The following is a 23,332-nucleotide window of genomic DNA, read 5'->3' as shown; positions in this document are numbered from 1 at the left end:
GACTCGCCCATGTTGGGAAGTCCTTTAATATTGTCGTTATAGACTAGATGGAATACCTGTAATTCATAGCAACCACTAAGATCAGGAGAATCTTCAACCCTGCAGCAATCATATAATCTTAACTTCTTTAATTTCCTCAGTAGTGAGAAGTCGGGAAATTTTTGTAAATTTTCTAGTTTGGAAAACTAAATATCCTCCAACAAGACACAACATGTTAGATCCGGGGGCTCCCTTATACCACACTTGCCAACTTTGAGCACAATCAAATCTGAAAAGAGTCTGAAACTCGGAAGCTCCGTTAAAATCCTGAAATTCCATAATTGAAGATCTTTCAGTCCGTCGCAAGACACTAAACTTATGAGCGCTGTAGCAACGTTTATTACATCCAACGACTCTATCCGGACATGTGTATCTAAACATGCCTGTAAAGCACTCGGCACATCTATATCTGGACATGCCTTCACTGCATCACGATCCCACAATACAGTTTTGGATAGTTTAAAACTTCTACGGCTGATGAGATTACTTTGAAGCTCCACGCATTCTGTACAGTCGAGGGACCCCTTCACTTTATCACACACTCTAAAGTCCACTTTCTCCAGATACCGCAAACCTTTCAACCTTGGGAGCTCCGAGTGGGATCGACAATAAACATTAATCTCTCTCAGAAAAGCACAATCGGTAAGATCTCCCAGCTTATTGATCACCTGGCTGCCTGCTAAATTGATCTCAAGATATCGTAAACCTTTGAGGCTGCTTAGCTTAGGAAGTTTAAACATTGGATTTACTTCACTTATCTGAAGCCACGCCAACTGTTGCAATTTTACCATACCTTCAAGGGCTACCAGGTCTTTGCAATTATGTAATGTAATACTTCTGAGACAGCCCATCTCACCCAAAACAAGTTTGTTCATATTCTGCACACCTACAAGCTGAAGCACCAACAGATTTTGAAGGTCACGATGGGCGATCTGTAACGATCTTAGACACATGCACTGCTCCAACTTAACCAAATCAAACCCTGCATTCTCTTCTGATATTAACCCACGTGTACTATGTTGGTCACCCTTCCACCACAGCCATCTCCCCATTTCTTTTGCTTTGCTTTGAGCAAACTCAAAATATAGGTCGTGTATGCGAATTCCAGGTATAGATTCTTCAATAAAAGCCTTCTGACAGAGATCGTCAACCTGAAACCATGTATAAAAAAAGTCTTCAGCGATTTTTCAATTAAAAACACCCAAATCATAAACTAAAAAGTCTTGAAAGAAAATATTCAAACTCACTGCTTTCTCAATAGACGGGATATCTTTGTTGAGAATTATTGCCAGCCACTCGGTAACTTTGTTGGGAGACATATTAGGCGGCATATAGAGGGTGAGAAGCATGAATATCATGCGATATTCGGGACACATGTTGTCAAAAGCTTTGCCCAGCACAGCCAACAAGTCATCCAAACCATAACCACATCGGTCTACCCAGCTTTTTATCTCACAAACCCACTTTGACAAATGCGGACCGTATTTAGTGAAGAGATGGCTACCAAAAGCTTTTAAAGCTAACGGATGAAATGTTCCTTCTCCACGACCGATCTCTTTGAACAAACATCTGTCTGCAGCACACTTGACAGCAAAGGCTTTGTCCTCTATCCCCAACGTTGACTCTTCTACAGATGTCCTTTCCAACAAGATGGCTACGGGCTCTTCCTCTTTGAGCCCTGGTACGCCCATGCACGACTGCTTATCTATCTTGAAATGCTTTACTAGAACATCTACACTCCGAGCGCTCAAAAGGATCCAGCTGTTTTCTCCCAACTCTGCCTTAAGCTAATGCTCCACTTCGTCTATATATTCTACTGTGATATTGTCGAGCACCAACAATACCCTTTTGCCCTCCACTCTTCTATAAAGCTCAACTTGTGCCTGTAAGTTACATTTGAAAATGCAGAATACTTAACACATCTTATTAGTAAATTCAGAATACTTAAAAATATTCTTATGGAAAGGAAGAACATCCCGTAAACAAAATTAAAAGATGTGAAATTGGTCACCTGATCTTGGTCTATCAGTTCTTGGAGGTACGACTGATGGCAGAAAGTGAGATATTGCAGGGCAACTTTAATTCTTTGAAACGAATCGCCTTTGGAAAATTCCAGATGGCAACTTTGCCTTCAAAATCCTTCAATTTGAAGTTACAAAAAGCCTTGCCAAGTGTAGTTTTCACCTGGCCCGGTATTCCATACAATCCTGCAATACGGATTCCCCTTTTGTCGGAATGAACAGTGTTGAAGAAATCTTCAACCTCCTGCAAACCATAAATATAATATATGCGTTAGCATCTGAATATATGCGTCATAAAAGCAAAACAAGGTAGTGAGGTGCTTTTACCTGGCACATTCGTGCTTGTCCTTGCATACAAGGGACATGATACCTTGGTGAGGGTGTTGGAAGTAGATGCCAGATTCCTTTCACAATTTCATCTCTAAACTTCACTTCATCATCACCTTCAATAAAATTCAACCCGTTAATTGGCCGTATTGCACTCAAAGCTTGGTGCCATTCGGCTCGCTTTACCTCAGATTTCTCCAACTGTTTCCACTTTTCATCGTCTGCCGTAATGTTTTTAAGAGCATCCGGTGAAATCTGGAAGAACAGGGGTAAAATTTTGAGATCAAGATTTGTTTTTTTCTTCGCTTCCACGAAAGCAGCCAGTTCCTGCATTGGCCATTTTGATTCGAGGAAATCCATAGAGAGAAGTAAAACTGCTACTTTGCATGTCTTAGCAGCTTCAAATATACGAGAGGGGAAATCTTCACCAAGTGGCAAACTTTCGCGATCTTGATCAAAGAAGCAGGACACGCCCTGGTTTGTGAGGTCTCTGTATAGCTGCCTAACAAAATTTTTCTGCTTACCACTGTGACTCAGAAATACATCTTGAGCCGAAAACTTCAGTCCTCGGTCACTGTTAATTGAAATATGGAGTGAGTTTTAAAGTTGGACTCATATGGCGGAGAAAGAGAGAGAGAATCGAGAAATTTTATCTCACCTGCGAATCGGCGTGTTTGGCTGGGAGGACTTAATTGTGCCAGAATTTGTCATCTCCACAGTCGAACGCCAGTATTCTGGGCTGCTTGAATTCATGACTTGAGTGGTGTCGATGTGATCGGTTGGGGGACATTCCTCTTGTATTTCTTCTCACAAAATAAATTATAAATATAAGAATGCATTTATAAACGGGTAGCCGAGACCAGCAACCAAGGACTTCGTATACATAGTTGTGTGATGTTCAATTACAAGACATCGTGGTGCAGGGGCACTAGGCATAAAGATAACTTGGAGGACACCATGGAAGCATGACAAGGAGGTGTATGGGTCTAATAGATTCAATTATGATGTCTTGAAGCCAATTATGGCATTTTATTGTAATGATCCTAATGTAATGATTAATTGTCCTAATGGACCTAATAAGGCCATAGGACCAAATATAGGATTTCATGGGTATAGAATTGGTAAGGGTCTCAAAGGTGTTTAGAACTATTTGATAAATCATTTTGATCCTTTAGAAGTCATTACGTTGGGGTAGAAGTCCATTTCATAAGAGTTTTAAATTCAAAAATTTGAAAATAGTGGCTAGTGTTATTTTGGGGGGAAAAGCTAAAAACTTGTTTGTTAAGCATTTTAATCATGAATAACTAATGGATTTTGGTTTGGGAAGTTAGGGGAAGGTATTATAAAACCTTGGAGTTCCATTTTGGTGTGGTTGGATGCTACAGTATGGATGTTGTATGGATTTAACAGAAAAAGTGAATAAAACCTTTATTTTCTTGCAATTTTTTGTGTTTTGTTGCTTGAAAGTGATTGATTTTTCATGGTATAAGCCTTGGGCAGTCATTAAACATTGTAATAAGTGATTTGGAATGATTTTGTAGCAGGTTTTCCTCAGATTTTGTCATTTGTGCTGACTGTCCTAAAATTTTCTGAGTTGTATCATTGGCATTGAAGGCCCAAAATGCAATTTGGAGCCCTTCTATGGATGTAAGGTCCTGTTTCTCATAGAGGAGGCTCTATCTAACATGTACATTATGATCCTAACCAAAACATTTGCAGGAAGTGTGTTTTAACAGGTGTACACCATGAGTTTGATGAGGGAGAAGTGAGTAGGAAGCATAGCAAACTTATAGCAGCAGAAGATCTACCTCTTGGAGAGGGTAGTTTGATGATTGAAGTTGGTTAATATGACCAAGGAGATGGTGTAGGGACTTTTAATGAGCCCTGGAAGTGAATGGAAAGGTCTTAATTAGAAAATCCTCGGTTTTGGAGCTTAATGGTGAGGGTTTTGGGGTTTGCACATTAAAAGAGAACATAGAACCAATTTTATTGGATATTACTTAGTTTTGAGGCATAACTAAACACTGTTGAGAGTTTCAATATTGGGGAAGAATTATTTCTTACACTTGCTTTGTAAAACTTGGGTTTTTGGCAAGCAAATTTGTCCCAATCTTAGGACAGCAAAGGCATGGTCCAAAACAACCTACCCTCAATATTTGATATGTTGTATTAAGCTGAAAAGGGTGTCTGAAAATATATTTTGTTTTTGGAGTTATTTGGGAAAAGTTGGAGAAAACAATTTATTTCAGCCTCAGGGGGCCTAATTGAGGCTCTACGGCTAGTAGCAGACATAGTGGGGTTTAAGAGCATGGTGAAGACTTGAACCTTTGAAACTAGTTGAATCTTGTTGGATTGGGTTGGAATATGTGTTTAACAACCTTAGGAGTCATTGTGGAGAGTGGATTGAGATTTGCCCTTTTAAAACCATTAAGGTGCCTTGGAAACACTAGGTAACTGCAAGGAGTGTGAAGCATTTAAAAGCATATTTTCTTGAAATCACCTAAAACCCCTGACCCTCTGCATCAGATTGGTATCAGAGCAGTGAGTAGATCTCTTTGGGAAGGTTTTGACAAGATGGCACCGAAGAATCAAATGGCTAGGGAAATTGAAGAGTTGAAGGAAGCCCTTGAAAGAGAGAAGAGGGAAAAAAGAGAACTTGAAGCAGTAAGAGAAAGAGAGAGAAGGGAGAGAGTGCAACTATCTGCAAGGATAGAAGCCTTAGAGAAGGAAAGAGAACAACCTAGGGTGGATGAAAACAATGAGCATCTTGACTCACATAATGAAGGAAGTGGGCATGAAGAGCATAGGGAAGAGATAGTAGACCCTGAAGAGAAGAGGTTGGTAAGACTACTAAAGGTAGTACAAGGTGGAGTAATGAAAGGACATGTTGATTTACCTATTTACCAGGGAAGAATGGATAGTGAGGAAGTGCTAGGGTGGATAGAGGCCTTAGAAAACTACTTTGAGTTGGAAGACACGGATGATGACAAGAAGGTGAAATTTGCAAAGGCAAAGTTGAGGGGAACAACATTAACATGGTGGAGTGGTATGTAGGCTGAGAGGATAGCAAGAGGATTGAATAAGATTACAAGTTGGAAAAGGATGAAAGCAATGATGAAGGCACAATTTCTACCATCTGATTTTGCTATACAAACAAAGAGGATGAGACAAAACTTGAAACAAAGAGACATGGATGTGATGACATACACAGAGCAATTTCATAAACTGAGCATTAGAGGAGGAGTAGAGGATGAAGATGAAAAGGTAGCAAGGTATTTGAATGAGCTGAGATATAATTTGCAGGATGAGATTGGGTTGAATGTCCCACAAACATTGGGAGATTGTTTTCAACTTGCAATAAGGGCTGAGGAGAAGTTGAAGAGAAAACAAGAGAGACAAGGAGGCACAAGAGGTAGAGGATCCATGAGAGGAAGAGGAGGAAGGTCTGCAAATGAATCACAAGGACAAGACAATAAGGACAAAGAGTCTACATCAGAATAAAGAGCTGGTTATAGTTATAGAGGAGGAGGTAGATTTGGTAGTGGAAGAGGATCACATGTATTCACAGGTAGGTGTTACCATTGTAATGAAGTTGGACATCCATCTTTCAAATGTCCTAAATAGGATGAAGCTGATAGAGGCAAAGATAGAAGAGTTTATTTTACATGTGAAGAAGAAGACAAGAAAGAAGACAAAGAACCATTGAAAGCCTATCCTATAACAGAGGGAGATTTTCTTATGATCAGAAGAGGTAAATTGCAGCAGCAAACATCAAATCAGGTATCCATCTTTAGGAGACAATGCTTGAGTAAGGGTAAGATATGTAAGTTGATTATTGATTCTGGCTCACATGATAATCTTGTTTCATTTGATATGGTTTCTAAGTTGGGATTGTAAACATTTGATCATCCTAATCCTTACAATGCCACTTGGGTTAGTCAAGAGCAGCATGTAATGATTAATCAGAGGGCTTATGTTGATTTCTCAATTGGTCCATATCATGATCAGGTTTTGTGTGATGTTATACCTATGACTTGTGGACATATAATTTTGGGTAGACCATGGCAATACTTGAGGAGGACAATCCATGATGGATATACAAATACATACTTGGTGCATAAGAGTAGTAAGAGATATTGTTTAACACCTTTGCCTTGTAGGGAGAAGTATGAGCATAATGTAATTTGTTTTGGAGAGAAAATCAGGTTGTGTGAGTAGGGTAAAGAGGACAATGATACCGGTTGGAAGAACAAAACAAAGTTGCAGCAAAATAGCAGTCTTAAGGAGCCACATGGTTGTAGTTTCAATAGCATAAGAGTTGGGGGTATTGATTGCCCGGTGATTGAGAAGAGAGATATGGTTAAACCTCTGAGTTTGCAGATGATATCAGATCAGAATAGTGATAAGAAGAGGCAAGAAGAGGTGAAGACACAAGGTCCTAGACAAGGGACTCAAAATCAGCTTTTTGATACTAATGTTTTTGGTAAAGTGAATGCAGGTTGTAGCAAGACGAAGATTACCTTTGGAGAGTACCTTTTCCCTATTGAAAATTAGAAGACATCATCATTAGGTGGTTGGCACAAGACTAGTCACTCTTGGGACAAGAGTTCTTTGTTTGGTGGGGAGTATGGTGGAGGGGCACTAGGCATAAAGACAACTTGGAGGACACCATGGAAGCATGACAAGGAGGTGTATGGGTCTAATAGACTCAATTATGATGTCTTGAAGCCAATTATGGCATTTTATTGTAATGATCCTAATGTAATGATTAATTGTCTTAATGGACCTAATAAGGCCATAGGACCAAATATAGGATTTCATGGGTATAGAATTGGTAAGGGTCTCAAAGGTGTTTAGAACTATTTGATAAATCATTTTTATCCTTTAGATGTCATTAGGTTGGGGTAGAAGTCCATTTCATAAGAGTTTTAAATTCAAAAATTTGAAAATAGTGGCTAGTGTCATTTTGGGGGGAAAAGCTAAAAACTTGTTTGTTAAGCATTTTAATCATGAATAGCTGATGGATTTCGGTTTGGGAAGTTAGGGGAAGGTATTATAAAACCTTGAAATTCTATTTTGGTGTGGTTGGATGCTACAGTATGGATATTGTACGGATTTAACAGAAAAAGTGAATAAAACCTTCATTTTCTTGCAATTTTTTGTGTTTTGTTGCTTGAAAGTGATTTATCTTTCATGGTATAAGCCTTGGGCAGTCATTAAACATTGTAATAAGTGATTTGGAATGATTTTGTAGCAGGTTTTGCTCATATTTTGTCATTTGTGCTGACTGTCCTAAAATTTTCTGAGTTGTATCATTGGCATTGAAGGCCCAAAATGCAATTTGGAGCCCTTCTATGGATGTAAGGTCCTGTTTCTCATAGAGGAGGCTCTATCTAACATGTACATTATGATCCTAACCAGAAAATTTGCAGGAAGTGTGTTTTAATAGGTGTACACCATGAGTTTGATGAGGGAGAAGTGAGTAGGAAGCATAGGAAACTTATAGCAGCAGAAGATCTACCTCTTGGAGAGGGTAGTTTGATGATTGAAGTTGGTTAATATGACCAAGGAGATAGTGTGGGGACTTTTAATGAGCCGTGGAAGTGAATGGAAAGGTCTTAATTAGAAAATCCTCAGTTTTGGAGCCTAATGGTGAGGGTTTTGGGGTTTGCACATGTGTAGGGGAGAAAGCGAGACTAGGTTAACACGCCCTAATCCTACCTTTTGACACACATTATGGAATACGAAAGAGCCTAGAGGTATCACACAATTGGCTACTTCTTGTTGTGAAAGAGAGAGCCACAGGCTACCTATTAGGATTTCTATTCCTTCGTTGAAATTGAAAGATAAAATGATGCAAGTTCAAGTCCTAATCCCAAAATGCATGTACAAACGAATAACAAGATTACAGAATTGAGATTAAACAATGAACAGCTGTAAATACAAGGATGAAATAAGAATGCAGATGCGTACCTGGAGTCAAAATCGGATTGAAAACATTCGGGACGGGGGTGCGGGCACCACTGTCCTGATACAGTGCCGGAAACTGCACCCGAAACTACTATTTTGCACTCTGGAAAACTGTCGGAAATGTCAAAAATGCTATCTGTCAGGAGGACCAGGGCACCCAGTGCCTCTGTCCCAGGGACCAGGGTGCCCAGGGTCCCTATCCTAGCGGGACCAGGGCGCCCAGCACCCCTATCCAGGTCTTTTGCTTTGAAATTTGGTGGGAAGGTCGGTCTCAGTCTGCTTCTCCCGGATCTGTCTCCTGTGGCGTCGTCTGAGTCCCGAAACCTGCACTTATATCTGAAAAGGGTATGGGCGGCTATATAGGGTTTTGCCTTAGTCAAACCCCTGCTTCGGTGATTTCCACCTCCACGAATAGCCAAGTTGTATTGTAAAAGTAATGTGTGTGCAGACCTTGTGTGTGTGCAAGAACCTAAAATGCAAGCAAGCGAACTAGAGCAACCTAGAAAGTAAATCCTAATTGCTTGTGAATGATGATGTAAATGCTCTAAATCAAGATGCAAAGTGATCTAAAGCATGAATAAAGGATATATTGAAGCTTATGCAAAGACATGAAAACAACATGAAATCATACACAACCCTCAAGGGAGGGGTACAAGCCAATCTTCAGTCGGTAATCTCCTATTGTTCTTCAATGCCTTCCAAGCCCTAAATTAATGAATGAATTTGATAAGTGCTTGATAGAGGGATGTTGAATGTTGTTGAAGTCTTCAAAGATCTGCTCTTTCGCTGCACATGAGGATCCTGAAAACCAAAATTCGGATCCCTTCAAATGAAGAAAGAGAGGTCTTATGTAGGAAACCCTAGGTCATAATTTTGTCTTTTGGCCGACCTAGAGATTGAATATCCTGCCAATTTCTTGGGGTTAAGCTTTATTTTATGATTGGATTGTGCTCCTAAACTTTCGAGAAAAATGTCCGGGACCATATGCACTTCGGGCGCCATGGTCCCGACAACTTTTCACCAAATTTTCAGGGCCGTCGGATATGATGATTTTAGAGAGAATCTCGAAGTTACAGGTGATTTCAAGATGTTTTGACTCCCGAAATCAAGCCCCCAAGTTTATAATAGGACCTAATTAGGGTTTTTGATTAAATGATGTATTGGAGGAATAAAATGAAAGGGGCACACTTTAGTGAAAGGCCCCAACTTTATGATGTGGAAGATGATGAAATAGAACCTTAGACCTAATTAATTTGATTAATTAAGTGCTAAAGGGGAAATGCAATGCAAAATACAAAATGCGCCAAGGCGGGTGCTAAACTAGGTGTGAAATTGTACCACCCTAGCAAGTGCATACAATTTACGACGCTACATTTAGCCCCCACTTTAGCGGTCATATGAACACTACGTGCATATGCAAGCTAAAGTACAAAAAAGTAAACATTATTTGAAAAAGGATATATCCATAAGTCTATCGAACGAAGCCCCCAGCGGTATTTGCAGTACACAGTTAGGAACCGCACCCTACAAAACACATGTTAGATCACAAAATCACCTAATGCTTACTAAGGAAGGTGATGAAAATTCGAGGGTAGCTATATGCCCCCCCCTGTTTCGGCTTGCTAATTTTAGTGAGTTGAAACAAGGTATCATGTTTACCACTTCGAATTGTTAAAGAATATTGATGACAAATGCTCACAAGAAGATTTGATATGAGATCAAAAACTAATGGAGAATCATTTGGTAAGAAAGAGGACTAAATCTCAATTCAAACACAACAAAGAGTGTGAGGATTTGAGAGTTCTCTAACACAAGATGAAGGATGTAAATGGAAACAAAATGCAAAGAGAAGTAAAGAAAGGAAAAAGGGCATGAATACACACATTGGTGATCCATGAGAAGAATAGTGAGAGAGAAAACATGGACTTCTCGCCCCTAGATCTTGTCTAGGTGATCCATGGGAAAAAGGACATGGAAAACTAGCCCCTAGAGTCTGTCTAGGTGATCCATGTAAGGGAGGAGAGTAAGAAAGTCTAGCCTTATGCCACTAGCTCCACTCAACCTCGTGCATGTGTGTGTAAGGGAGGTTAGAAGCACCTCATAGGAGTCTATGCTCGAGTATGCTACAACCTGTATATGTATAGTACAAAAGTGTGACATCTCGCTCTAAGAGTCTGTGCTCTGGTTCTGAGAATAATCACCTTGCATAAAAGAAAAACGGAGACATCTTGCTCTAAGAGTTTGTGCTCTGGTTTCGAGAATGACCCATTGCTCAAAAAGTGTAATGTTTATGTCATAAGAAAAGTAGAACAAGGATACCTACCTTCATCACAAAAGAAGATACCCCAAAAATGCAACAATGTCATAGATCCAAGCAAGAGAGTTTTGCACTCTTTAAGCAAGGATAAGATAGTTGAAAAGGGATATCTTGTAATATGTGTAAAGGAGATCCTTAGAGGAGAAGAGATCTTTGTACAAAAGACACCTATCCCTGAGAGGAATTGTCTTAGACAAATATAACATCTCCTAGAATGAGACAAAGAAGAGAATAAGAATGCAATACTTCCTTCTTTTGCGAGGTGAAAGTGATTCTTAATGAAGGATGACGCTCCTTTTAACCCAACTGGGAGAGTGAATTCATTATAGATGTATTTTACCAAGTGCAAAAGAGGTTGTAGTCAAGGACTTACACCTCTTGTAAGAGAGAATCCTTTAACGAACAACAACGGATGCATACAAGGAATAACATCAAGTAATAAAGTCCACACCATCCACGAAATAGGAAAAAGTGGATCCTTAGATGAAAATAAGGAAAGATCATTGCCTCCCAAGGATAAGGACAATGAGAAGGACATACACAATCTTCTAGGGAGAGATTTAGACATAAGCAAAATGTACTACATACTCACATGAGTTCATGCAAGCAAGACATTAGTGTATGTAAAATGCTCCTCACAAGAAGTGGGTAGGATAAGAAAGAAAATACACATCTTCTCCCATATCTAGGAAAAGAGGATTCTAAAGAAAAGATGATCAATATTTCCACACTATTACCCCAAAGGGAAATTTTAATCATAAAAAGAAGAGATGTATGAAATCACTCTTGTCCCCATAGGAACAAGAGATAACATAAAAAATTAGGCTATTATGTTTCTTCAAAAATATGATTGCACTTGAAATTGTACCATCATGAATGACAATGAGCCCCCAGTAAATGAGCTACCAATGTCATATAATGATGAGCAACATAACAGCCATTAATGTTATTTAAAGACATGATAGATTGAATGAGGTATTTGAATATGACATGCTAAATGCTCAACTATAAGTGAGATCAAAAACATGTATAAAATGATAAAAATTGAAGAAGAAAAGTCACAAGAAATCTTAGAAGAGGGATGAGTGTAATTTATTAGAGCCTTATCCCTGGAGGAAAGGACTTTATGATGAATAGGAGATAAAGATTCATAAGTGGATTTAGAAATTTGAGGGGAGTCATAAAGAGATTTGTTCATCGCCAAGATTTCCTTATGAATGGAATGAGAGTTGACAGAAGTAGAAGATGATTTAGTTGAAGTGAGATCATCATCACTACTAAATATAGCATTCACATTGAGAGATGGTCTTTTAGATGCTTTGGTGGGCTTGCAGGGATTATAGCCAAGTCCAAAGGCATAATTGTGAAGATTATTTTCTAGAGGAACTTTTATCCCTTGTTCGCGAGTGCCACAACCATTTCCATGATACCCATGCTTAGCAAAAATGCGAAAACCATGACCATAACGATCAGCCATTTCAGAAAGAGAAGGCGGTTTTTCTTAAGACAAAGAATCAAACTCTTCAGAATTAGAAGTGTGAGGAGAAGAAGTTTGAGAAGCGGCCACAAAATTATTGCTCATAGGTTTAGGTAAGATTGATTGATCTCTAGTTTCTTCCTTCTTTTTAACTTTAAGCTCTCTAGGAGGAACCCTATACTCACCTACAAAGGTGGGATTGAAATCAAGAAATCCCCAATCATCTTCTGCGAGAACCTTCCCAAGATCAAAAGCCTTTTCATGTGTAAATTCGAGTTGAGAAGAATCTTCTTCAGGAACTTCAGGCTCATCCAAAGAATTTTGACTATTAGAGAGTGAGGATTCATTCATAGGTATCTTGTTCAAAGAGTCGTCACTAGAAGAGGAAGGCTTAGATGTTTGCAAACAAGCCTGAAGATTAGTATCACCTATCAAGGTATATGTCTTATTGTTATAAATAAATTTAACTTGTCTATGCAATGTAGAGGGGACAGCTTGCATACTGTGAATCTAAGGTCTCCCTAATAACAAGTTGTATGTTAGATTTCCTGACATAACATGGATGGGAGTGGGCAAAGTAACAGGTCCCACTGTGATGGGTAAGGTGATAATACCTAATGAAGACTTAGCCACATTATCAAAGCCTTGAATGGGACGAGAGTCAGGCTCAATAAGGGATGTATCCACATTCATCTTATGCAATAGATTAATGCTACACACATTAAGGCCAGAGCCATTATCTACCAGTGTTCGTCTTATAGCAGTGTCATTTATGATAACCACAATCATCAAGGGATCATATTGATGTTGAATTTCACTAGTAGGCAATTCATCTTGAGTAAACACAATTTGAGCTTTAGGATTCATCACAGAGTTAACCAAAGACACTATATTACTAGATGTATTAGGTGGAGGAACATTCAAATCTTTCAAGGCATCTTGTAACATTCCATGATGAGCGGAAGAAGTTTGGATAAAATCCCAAAGGGATATCTTAGCAGGGGTAGCTTTAAGTTGTTCTATGAGATCATATTCCTTACCAAGAACTTGTGAAATACGTGGAGCTTGAGGAAGAATAGGTTGGGAAGGAGGAAGTGAAGTTGGGATAACTAGAGGAGGATGAGGTTGCCTATTGTTTCTTGTGTTATACGTATGGGCAACTGCATGATAACTCTCTCTAGTTAGTTGCTTAGCATACTCATAAGGGCTCTTAGAAGAATAACCTCCTTGCACAGTAATAATAGGTTTCTTAGGAGTGCAAAAAGAATCATTAGCATAAACACCTTGAACCACTAAGATAGGCTTATTTAAAGGTTGAGAATTTTGAGAAGGACAAGCACCTTGGATAGTGAAGAGAGGTTTGTTAGGTGTTTCATTCACATGTATCAAATTGATTAAGGATGGTTTAGAGGAATGAACAAAAGTGTTGGAAAAATTATTGATAGTCTTCTCTTGCACTAAAATCTTATCACGGATTAAATCAATTTTAGGAGAGAGACAAGGGGTAGGCATTGATGTTCTAGTAAGAAAACTAATACTAGGAAAGGTCATATCATCCTCTATCATCAAAGGATCTACATGGGGAATAAACTCTCTAGGAGAAGAATCAACATTACTCTCTAAAGCCTCACTTTTGAGAGGGAGATCTTTGAAAGAGATCTTAACCATCTTGCTTTGAACTAGGGTATCCTTATGAGTAGAGCCAAGTTGAGGAGAAGGAGATGCTTTATTTTTAGATGGAGAATGATTGAGATTCAAGGAAGGTGAGAAACTATCAAGGGAGTTTTCAATCTTGATTTCATCCCCTTTGGCTAGGGGTAGAGAATAATCTATACCTTCTTCTAATGGTTCATCCCAAATAGTGAAGTGGTTGAAAGGGATGTTTGAAGTATTGTCAATTTCGGGAGAGGAGAGAACATTGTGTATTAATTCCTCATCCTTACGAGGGATAGCATCAATAGATGTGTTAAACTCATCCTCTTTCCTCAAAATATGTTCAATATGATCTTTAGGGGAGAGAGAATTAAGGAAATTGCTTTTTATTTCATCTTCTTTCTCTAAGGGATGTTTATGGGTAAGACAAACTTTAGGAGAAGGGTAAGCATTTATCATTAATTCATCATCTCTAGTGGGAATTTTGTTGGAAAAGGAAATGCCATCACTAGGAAATGTAGGGATAATGTCATCTTCTTGCACAAAAGGATCCTCATGAAGGGAGCATTTTTTAGGAGCCACAAAGTCATCAAGGGCATCATCTAACAAAGCATGATCATATCTATTAAAAGGTTCATCTTTTGATTCAAAAGGAGATATCTCTTCATAGAGGGGATCATTGAAAACAACCATGTTACTAGATTTAGTGGAAGAGTTGATAGGAATGTACCCTTGAGAGGAATCATTCGACTTATCATTCTCATCACAATGAAATGGCATAGTAACAATGTTTATGAGTTTTTGGTAAAATGAAGGTTTGGTATATTTAGGTTTCAAAAACTCATCTAAAGCTTCATCTAACTCATAATCATCACAAATATAAACATCTTGCAAATAAAAATCTGACATTTTGAAATTGCATAAAATTTAAACACATAATGCAAGAGAAAGCAATAATAAGTTTCACGTTGGGTTCACCAAAATGTGTAGGGGAAAAAGCGAGACTAGGTTAACACGCCCTAATCCTACCTTTTGACACACATTACGGAATACGAAAGAGCCTAGAGGTATCACACAATTGGCTACTTCTTCTTGTGAAAGAGAGAGCCATAGGCTACCTATTAGGATTTCTATTCCTTCATTGAAATTGAAAGATAAAATGATGCAAGTTCAAGTCCTAATCCCAAAATGCATGTACAAATGAATAACAAGATTACAAAATTGAGATTAAATAATGAACAGTTGTAAATACAAGGATGAAATAAGAATGCAAATGCGTACCCAGAGTCAAAATCAGATTGAAAATGTTCAGGATGGGGGCGCGGGCGCCACTGTCCTGATACAGTGCCAGAAACTGCACCTGAAACTGCTGTTTTGCACTCTGGAAAACTGTCGAAAATGTCAAAAATGCTGTTTGTCAGGAGGACCAAGGCGCCTAGGGCCTCTGTCCCAGGGACCAGGGTGCCCAGCGCCCCTGTCCTAGCAGGACCAGGGTGCCTAGCACCCCTGTCTAGGTCTTTTGCTCTGAAATTTGGTGGGAAGGTCGGTCTCAGTCTGCTTCTCCTGGATCTGTCTCCTGTGGTGTCGTCTAAGTCCTGAAACCTGCACTTATATCTGAAAAGGGTATGGGCGGCTATATAGGGTTTTGCCTTAGTCAAACCCTCACTTCGGTGATTTCCACCTCCATGAATAGCCAAGTTGTATTGTAAAAGTAATGTGTGTGCAGACCTTGTGTGTGTGCAAGATCCTAAAATGCAAGCAAGCAAACTAGAGCAACCTAGAAAGTAAACCCTAATTGCTTGTAAATGATGATGTAAATTCTCTAAATCAAGATGCAAAGTGATCTAAAGCATGAATAAAGGATATATTGAAGCTTATGCAAAGACATGAAAACAACATGAAATCATACCCAACCCTCAAGGAAGGGGTACAAGCCAATCTTCAGTCGGTAATCTCCTATTGTTCTTCAATGCCTTCCAAGCCCTAAATGAATGAATGAATTTGATAAGTTCTTGATAGAGGGATGTTGAATGTTGTTGAAGTCTTCAAATATTTGCTCTTTCGCTGCACATGAGGTTCCTGAAAACCAAAATTTGGATCCCTTCAAATGAAGAAAGAGAGCTCTTATGTAGGAAACCCTAGGTCGTAATTTCATCTTTTGGCCAACCTAGAGATTGAATATCCTGCCAATTTCCTGGGGTTAAGCTTTATTTTATGATTGGATTGTGCTCCTAAAATTTTGGGAAAAATGTCCGGGACCATGTGCACTCTGGGCGCCATGGTCCTCTCCGGGCGCCATGGTCCCGACAACTTTTCACCAAATTTTCAGGGCCGTCGGATATGATGATTTTAGAGAGAATCCCGAAGTTAAAGGTGATTTCAAGATGTTTTGACTCCCGAAATCAAGCCCCCAAGTTCATAGTAGGACCTAATTAGGGTTTTTGATTAAATGATGTATTGGAGGAATAAAATGAAAGGGGCACACTTTAATGAAAGGGCCCAGCTTTATGATGTGGAAGATGATGAAATAGAACCTTAGACCTAATTAATTTGATTAATTAAGTGCTAAAGGGGAAATGCAATGCAAAATACAAAATGCACCAAGGCGAGTGCTAAACTAGGTGTGAAATTGTACCACCCTAGCAAGTGCGTACAATTTACGACGCTACAGCACATTAAAAGAGAACATAGAACCATTTTTATTGGATATTACTTAGTTTTGAGGCATAACTAAACACTATTGAGAGTTTCAATATTGGGGAAGAATTATTTCTTACACTTGCTTTGTAAAACTTGGGTTTTTGGCAAGCAAATTTGTCCCAATCTTAGGACAGCAAAGGCATGGTCCAAAACAACCTACCCTCAATCTTTGATATGTTGTATTAAGCCGAAAAGGGTGTCTGAAAATATTTTTTTTTTTGGAGTTATTTGGGAAAAGTTGGAGAAAACAATTTATTTCAGCCTCAGGTGGCCTAATTGAGGCTCTAGGGCTAGTAGCAGATATAGTGGGGTTTAAGAGCATGGTGAAGACTTGAACCTTTGAAACTAGTTGAATCTTGTTGGATTGGGTTGGAATAGGTGTTTAACAACCTTAGGAGTCATTGTGGAGAGTGGATTGAGATTTGCCCTTTTAAAACCATTAAGGTGCCTTGGAAACACTAGGTAACTGCAAGGAGTGTGAAGCATTTAAAAGCATATTTTCTTGAAATCACCTAAAACCCCTGACCCTCTACATCACATTGCAAGAACATATACGTGCAAATTAATTTGAAAATATAAATTTTATTCATATTTGAATCTTGATGATGAAAACAAAACCCTGATCTTATTAATTTTTATTTTTGTGATAAATAATTTTAAATATCTAGAAAACATCGCACACTACAAATAAGTTGGCCCAAATCATTGCCAAATGGTACATTATATTTAAATATGGGTCAATACAAACTTTTGGTGGACCTGCGTTGGAGGGATAAAATAGCTCGCAGCCCACTTTTCAAATGGGTCGAAGAAACCCTACATGGTCCAAATCTCCCTTCAAACCAAAATGGAATCACCAAGGAGAAGGTTCTATATGGACCGACACAATAAGATGAAATGATTTGGAAAGAAACATCACTTTCATAAGAGGAAAGTTTATAGATGCCAACAAGATAATCCCAAAACATAGAACCACAAGATTATATGTCTTATGTGGGTCCCCAAAGGAAAAGATTAAACAAAAATGCTTCTGGACCTAGCGAAAATAGATGGTCACGAAAAACGATTAAAGGTTACTTTTGAAGATGAAGCTCTTACATTCCTAGTTGAAGATTTACAAAGCAGAGCCCTTATGGGTAAGTTTTGGAACCATATCCCATCTAAGTTTGAGATGTCTGATTGGGTCGGATATCAATGAAAAGGGGTCTACAATGTCTTCTTCCTCGAGCAAAAACTAGATCTTTTTGTACTCCTCTTTAATAACAAGGAAGATAGAGATCAAACCCTCTAAAGGAAAACCTGGCTTATGGATGGGATTGGTCTTTTCATGCAACCATGGATACCCAACTTCCACCCTTCACTCACTCCGGCATGGGTCCAACTTCACTCACTCCCATTGGAATATAGAGAAAGTGAAATACTAGAAACCCTTTTTTATATTTTATCTAATGTTGTTATACATAGTTTTCCATAATTATCATGAAAAGTGGAAAACTCATAGAAACCAAATTTTTAACCTCATACAAAATTAAAATTTATTCTATTATGTATTTCCTTAAAAACATATAATTATATTTTATCTAATATTGTTCTACACAGTATCCCATAATTGTCCTCAAAACTAGAAAACTCTTAGAAACCGCTTTTTTAACCTCGTACAAAATTAAAATTTATTCCTTTCTATTCTATTATATATTTCCTCAAAGACATAAATATCTAGCGACTCAAAACCTGGATCTAAGAAAGTTTGGCAGCAATAATTTTCGTATAAAATCAATCTTTTAAATTCTATATGGTGACCAATTACCCGCTACTCAACCGTTCACCATATTATTACAAGATAAATCTTTAATCGAAATTGAGAAAAAATTAATCTGATTTCCTCTGATAGTACTGAAAAAAAGGCATATAAAATGAACAAAGATCTTGGATTAAAACTACTTCTTACGTACCTATGATAACATCTCTACCTTCTTCCATTTCCCTATAATTTCTGGCGCTGTTGGAGAGTCCCGAAGCCATCTTATCGCTAAACCAACTAAATAACTTTGTGCAAAGCTGATTTCTTGAGAACAAGTGAGGGGTTCTCCACTTAAAAAGGGTAAGGCAGGCTCACCTTAACTTGCTAGGAAAGTGCTGGAAAAAGAAAAACCTAACGATGGAAACTTCTGTGTCCTTGAAGTTGGGTATGCAGGCAATTGCTGATTCACGATAGTCAAAAAAAAATATTTCCTACTTGGGGCCCCCATTTCCAAAATTAAGCAATTGTAATCGGAGAAGGTGAAGTTGTACCGCACTACTTGTTTAGTTTAATAGTTTATTTAGTCTTACGCTATACCGCATTACACGACTTAACAAGAAAGTGCTCAGACTTCCGTTTTTTATTTTCTGCCTTCCTTTTCAAGGCACCAATCTATGTCTGGAGGCAACTAACTTGTATTTAACAATAAAATAGTTATACTGGAAGTGTTGGTGTATGCATTATTAGTTTTATAGTTGGTTAGTTGGGAAGTTACATTTTCATAAGGAAATAATGACTTTAGATAGTCATAATGTATAAATTTCAAGTTATATTTGTATAAATCATCATGGTTTAGTTTTTTTTGTTGTCAACAAGCTATTAAGATCTCGACACATATTTATCCGCTTTTGGATCTTTCAAGTTGGGTCTTTCCCTTGCATGTATTTAGGTATTCCCTTCTTTCTTGGGGCAGATAAGAACTCTTTTTGGGACAAAATTGTTCATTCTATCTCCTCTAGAATTTCCTCCTAGAATCATAAATGGTTAACATTGGCAGGCAAAATTCTTCTAATTAAATCAGTCTTGAGTGGTATAGCTACATATCTAATGTCTATTTCACAGGCTCCTTCTCAAGTTGTTAAGCATTTAAAGGTATCCCTCAGATCCTTCCTTTGGAATGATAATTTAGGAGGAAGGAATAAGATCCCTCTTTTAGCATGGGATAAAGTTTGTCGTCCCAAGGAGTTGGGGGGGGCGGGTATTCGTGATTTGGCTATTCAAAATAAGGCTTTGGGGGCTAAGTTGATTTGGAAATTATATACAACTCCTAGTTGTAAATGGGCCTCTGTTGTGCTTGCTAAATATTTAAGGGGCTCACCAAGAGAAAGGATTTTTACTACAACTTCCCTTCCGAAGGGCTTTGTGTTCTGAAATTTTCTTATTTCATGTAGAGAGGTGATTTTGCCTCATTTATCCTAGGTTGTCCATAATGGAAGAAAGGCCCATTTTTAGGATGAAGTCTAGAATGGGCACCCAACTCTCTCATCTATTCGAGATTGGTCCCCTTTGCCGGTAATCCTTTCATCTCTTTGGGGACCTTTTGTTACAGATTATTTTATCATTGATACTTCAGGACCTTGTGAAATTGTCAAATGGAAGGAAATCCCTCCCTTGGCTATTAACATTAATATTGTTTTAGATTTTATTGAAGAACTTCGTAAGAGACCTCTAGTTTTTCAATATAAAGAAGATTCATTGGTTTGGATTAAAAGTGCGGCTGGCTCCTATTCGGTGAAAGAGGGGTACAATTCTTTGATCTAGACCTCTGTACCTGCCTGTTGGCCTACTAAGTTATGCTGGCATACTGCATGTCTTCCAAAAGCAGGGGCTTTTTCCTGGTTAGCCATTCAAGATGGAATCCTCACTGGCATGCGTCTAGATAGGCTTGGGATTACGATAGTTTTCCCATGTGTTTTTTGTGGTTATTGCATGGAATTGGTGGACCACCTCTTCCTACTCTGTCCCTTTGCCTCTGAGTGTTGGTATTGGTTGTTTGGTATGTTAGGGTGGTCTTCTACTCTTTGTGCAACTCTTCTTTCACAATTTCAATCCCGGCCCTTGTTGTTTCCCGCTTCATTCTATTCATCTTTGTTGATAGTTGCTCCATCTCTGGTGATTTGGAATCTATGGCTGGAAAGGAATTCAAGAATTTTTAATCATAAGTCGATGTCTTTGTCAGACATCATAGGGAAAATCCAAGCCTCCATTAGTGAAGTGGTGCTTTCTTTCATTTATAAAAATTTAGGGCAACTAACAACCTTTTCTCATTAGGATAACTGGGTTACTTGGAATTGGCCCTCTTTGCATTTGTTGCCTTCTCATGGGGCTATTTCAGATGTTTTTTCTTCGCATCTTAAGCAAAAGATGGCGAAATGGAGCCCTCCCCCTTCCCCTTCCTTCAAACTTCAATTTGATGGGGCCTCTAAGCGCAATCCGGGAAAGTTTGGGATTGGGGTAATTATCTTTGATCATTCTTCAAATATCATCATGGCAGTTGGCAAATACATTGGTTATGGTACTAACAACATGGTTGAATTTCAGGCTCTATCTTTTGGACTTTATCTGGCTCATTCTCTAAATATCAAGGATATTGTTATTGAAGGGGATTCAATGCTTGTCTGTCAGGTGGTTGCTGCCAAAAAATGCGTCTCTTGGCGTATGCAATACCTTCTGGAGCACATTCTTCTTCAACTTAATGGCTTCTCCACTTTCTCAATTTCCTACTATTTTAGAGAAATCAATGTGTTTGCATATTTTCTTACAAGTAAGGTTATTAGTGATGGTGTAGACCGCATAGAACTTGCATCCTTGGACTTTCCTATCTCGTGTATGAAAATTCTATGTTAAAATTCCTTCTTGATGTGGCTGTTCTTTCATAAGTGCCTATAATGAGGGTGTTTTGGAATAATACCATTGTTATTGACATTTATTGAGAGAATCTCCCCATTATTAAAGGGAGATTTTTTGGTGGTAGCCTTGGAAATTCTCCTCGCCTTATGAAGTATTTACTTCTTTGAATGTCTATAAGGAGGGTGTTGCCTTGCCTTATGACAACACCTTTGTTATAGTCATCCCTAGAAGTGGAGCTGCTTTCAAGGATGGAGTGTGATAGTCTCTGGGATCAACTGACATTGATTTGATACTTTGGGTAATGTGGGTTGCTTGGTTTTGGTTTCCTTTTTCCCATTTGGTGGTTGAGGCTATGTTATTTGCTTTTTCATCATGATAATTGATGACATTGTCTCTTTTCAATTTTTTGAAGCTGGTTCATATTGCTTTTTGGGATAATCATTAGATGATGCAGTTCATATTAAGTACTCTGTTTGTTATGCCAATCATGTTTTCTTAAACGCAGTGGTGGCTGATTGTGTCATGACTTTTGGGTCTCATGTTCTGTGCTTTGGTTTAGTAAATAAATCATTATGCTTTGCGGGTATAAGGTTGGTGAGTTTCATTGATTGAGTTTGTTGTATGTGAAGCATTTTCCATCATTCAGAGGTGTTATTTGGCTAGATATTCTCTTTGTATGATATTCTGATAATCATACCATGACAACCCCCGCTCTATTATATATCTTGGATAGATATACAGGTATGGGTCATATTTGTCTATTTCTTTTTCGGATTATATAATGCTTAGCAAGATGTGGAATATATTGGGCAAAATTGGTGGGTTGTGGATTATTCTGAGAAGTTGGAAAATGTAGTGTTTTGGATGGGGTAAATGGCTTCTTGTCATGTTGTTACTCATTTGGCTATTCTTATGGACCATTATATGGATTGGTTTCACCCTATTTCCCGAAGGTTGTCTTCATCTTCCGTTACTTCTTGTGTGGATAGGATTATGTATGCTAACCATTTTTATGTTGTCAGGACTACTTCTCCTTGGTTCCCTCTTTGTTGTGTTTTTTGTTCTCTGTAGATATCTAGACTCATGTGGTGCATAAGGAGATTAATGTTTGAGGATGCTACTGATCTTGGCTACATTTTTTGAGATGATATCTCTACAGAATTACCAGTACAAGCTTGTTGTAAAATATTCCTTTATATCTAATGTAATTGAAATTGTAATCAGGGTTTAGTGGGCTGTATATGGGCTATTGTATTGGGTAGGTAGGGTTATGTTTTTTGAGCAAAACTGAGAGGTTTTCTTATTGGTTCTTTCCCCTCAGTGCTCTTTGAACCAGTCACCATGTAAAAAATAATTATAATTAATATAATTTTAGTGGTATCATCCACTTTAATAAAAAAAAAAAAAGATCTCGACACATAGTTAAAAAATTAGATTGTGTTGAATATATTAATAATGTGATTACCTTTTTTTTAATTAAAATTGGAGGGTTCAATATTATTATAATATTATATTTAATATAATGATTTGTGTTATAAGTTAATGAAGCCATAAAATAAGAATTAAATAACTAAACCTATATGTCTTTAGTTAAATTACAAAAATTGCATTCTATTTGGATTAGACTATTATGAAGTAGAATGAATTGACAAAAATATATAAATATATATTAACTAAATAATTAACACTATATAATTTTTATTTTATTAAACAACTAAATCTACGAGTCAACAAGATGAGCATCCATCAACCTATTGAAAACCCAACAAGATTGCATATTTGCAGATCTATCAAGGTAGATCAAAGTTTGTCCACAAAGATAGTGGATTTGGTGAAATTTGATAAGTTAGACAACCATTGGTTATCTTGGAAAATTGATAGCATGTGTAACTATTTAAATAAATTTAAAGTATAAGTAAGGAGAGTTTGAATTTTTTATTTCAATGGGAAAAAATGGTAAAAAGGTGAAGAGAAAAAATACATGTTCCAGTTCAATGTATGAGAAAGATTTTTTTGAAAGATGCATTGATTAAACTTAAAAGATCTAGAATTCAAAATTGGTAGAAACTACAAAGGAGATGAGAAAGGATATATGAAAATTATATTGTTCAAAAAGTGTTAGAGATAGTTAAAAAGGAAAATGGAGAAAAAAAAAGGAATGTTTAATTTTGTTTTAT

The 23,332-nt window shown here is 37.8% G+C and overlaps 2 protein-coding genes across 2 annotated transcripts; one reads left to right on the top strand and one right to left on the bottom strand.

The window, feature by feature from the left end:
• Positions 1-1,655: 1,655 nt before the first annotated feature.
• Positions 1,656-3,167, bottom strand: LOC131075224 (protein VARIATION IN COMPOUND TRIGGERED ROOT growth response-like). The gene is made up of 3 exons (XM_058012055.2): positions 3,046-3,167; positions 2,051-2,961; positions 1,656-1,922 (listed from the first exon to the last, which is right to left on the bottom strand). Exons 1-2 carry the CDS (start codon positions 3,138-3,140, stop codon positions 2,352-2,354), a joined length of 705 nt encoding a protein of 234 aa, XP_057868038.1. The 5' UTR covers positions 3,141-3,167; the 3' UTR covers positions 1,656-1,922; positions 2,051-2,351.
• A 17,502-nt stretch (positions 3,168-20,669) lies between these two features.
• LOC131075229 (uncharacterized) lies at positions 20,670-21,152 on the top strand. The gene has a single exon (XM_058012060.1). It carries the CDS (start codon positions 20,670-20,672, stop codon positions 21,150-21,152), a length of 483 nt encoding a protein of 160 aa, XP_057868043.1.
• The last annotated feature ends 2,180 nt before the right edge of the window (positions 21,153-23,332 follow it).

Source organism: Cryptomeria japonica, chromosome 8 (assembly GCF_030272615.1).
Source record: "Cryptomeria japonica chromosome 8, Sugi_1.0, whole genome shotgun sequence".
Classification (NCBI taxonomy): Eukaryota; Viridiplantae; Streptophyta; class Pinopsida; order Cupressales; family Cupressaceae; genus Cryptomeria; species Cryptomeria japonica.
This window is presented reverse-complemented; position numbering and strand designations above follow the sequence as displayed.

Excerpts from the sequence above, each read along its gene's own strand:
- LOC131075229 (XM_058012060.1), top strand. The coding sequence starts at position 20,670 with ATGGCGAAATGGAGCCCTCCCCCTTCCCCTTCCTTCAAACTTCAATTT.
- LOC131075224 (XM_058012055.2), bottom strand. The coding sequence starts at position 3,140 with ATGAATTCAAGCAGCCCAGAATACTGGCGTTCGACTGTGGAGATGACA. Across the intron at positions 2,962-3,045 it reads CCAAACACGCCGATTCGCAG|TGACCGAGGACTGAAGTTTT; the intron begins GTGAGATAAAAT and ends TTCAATTAACAG.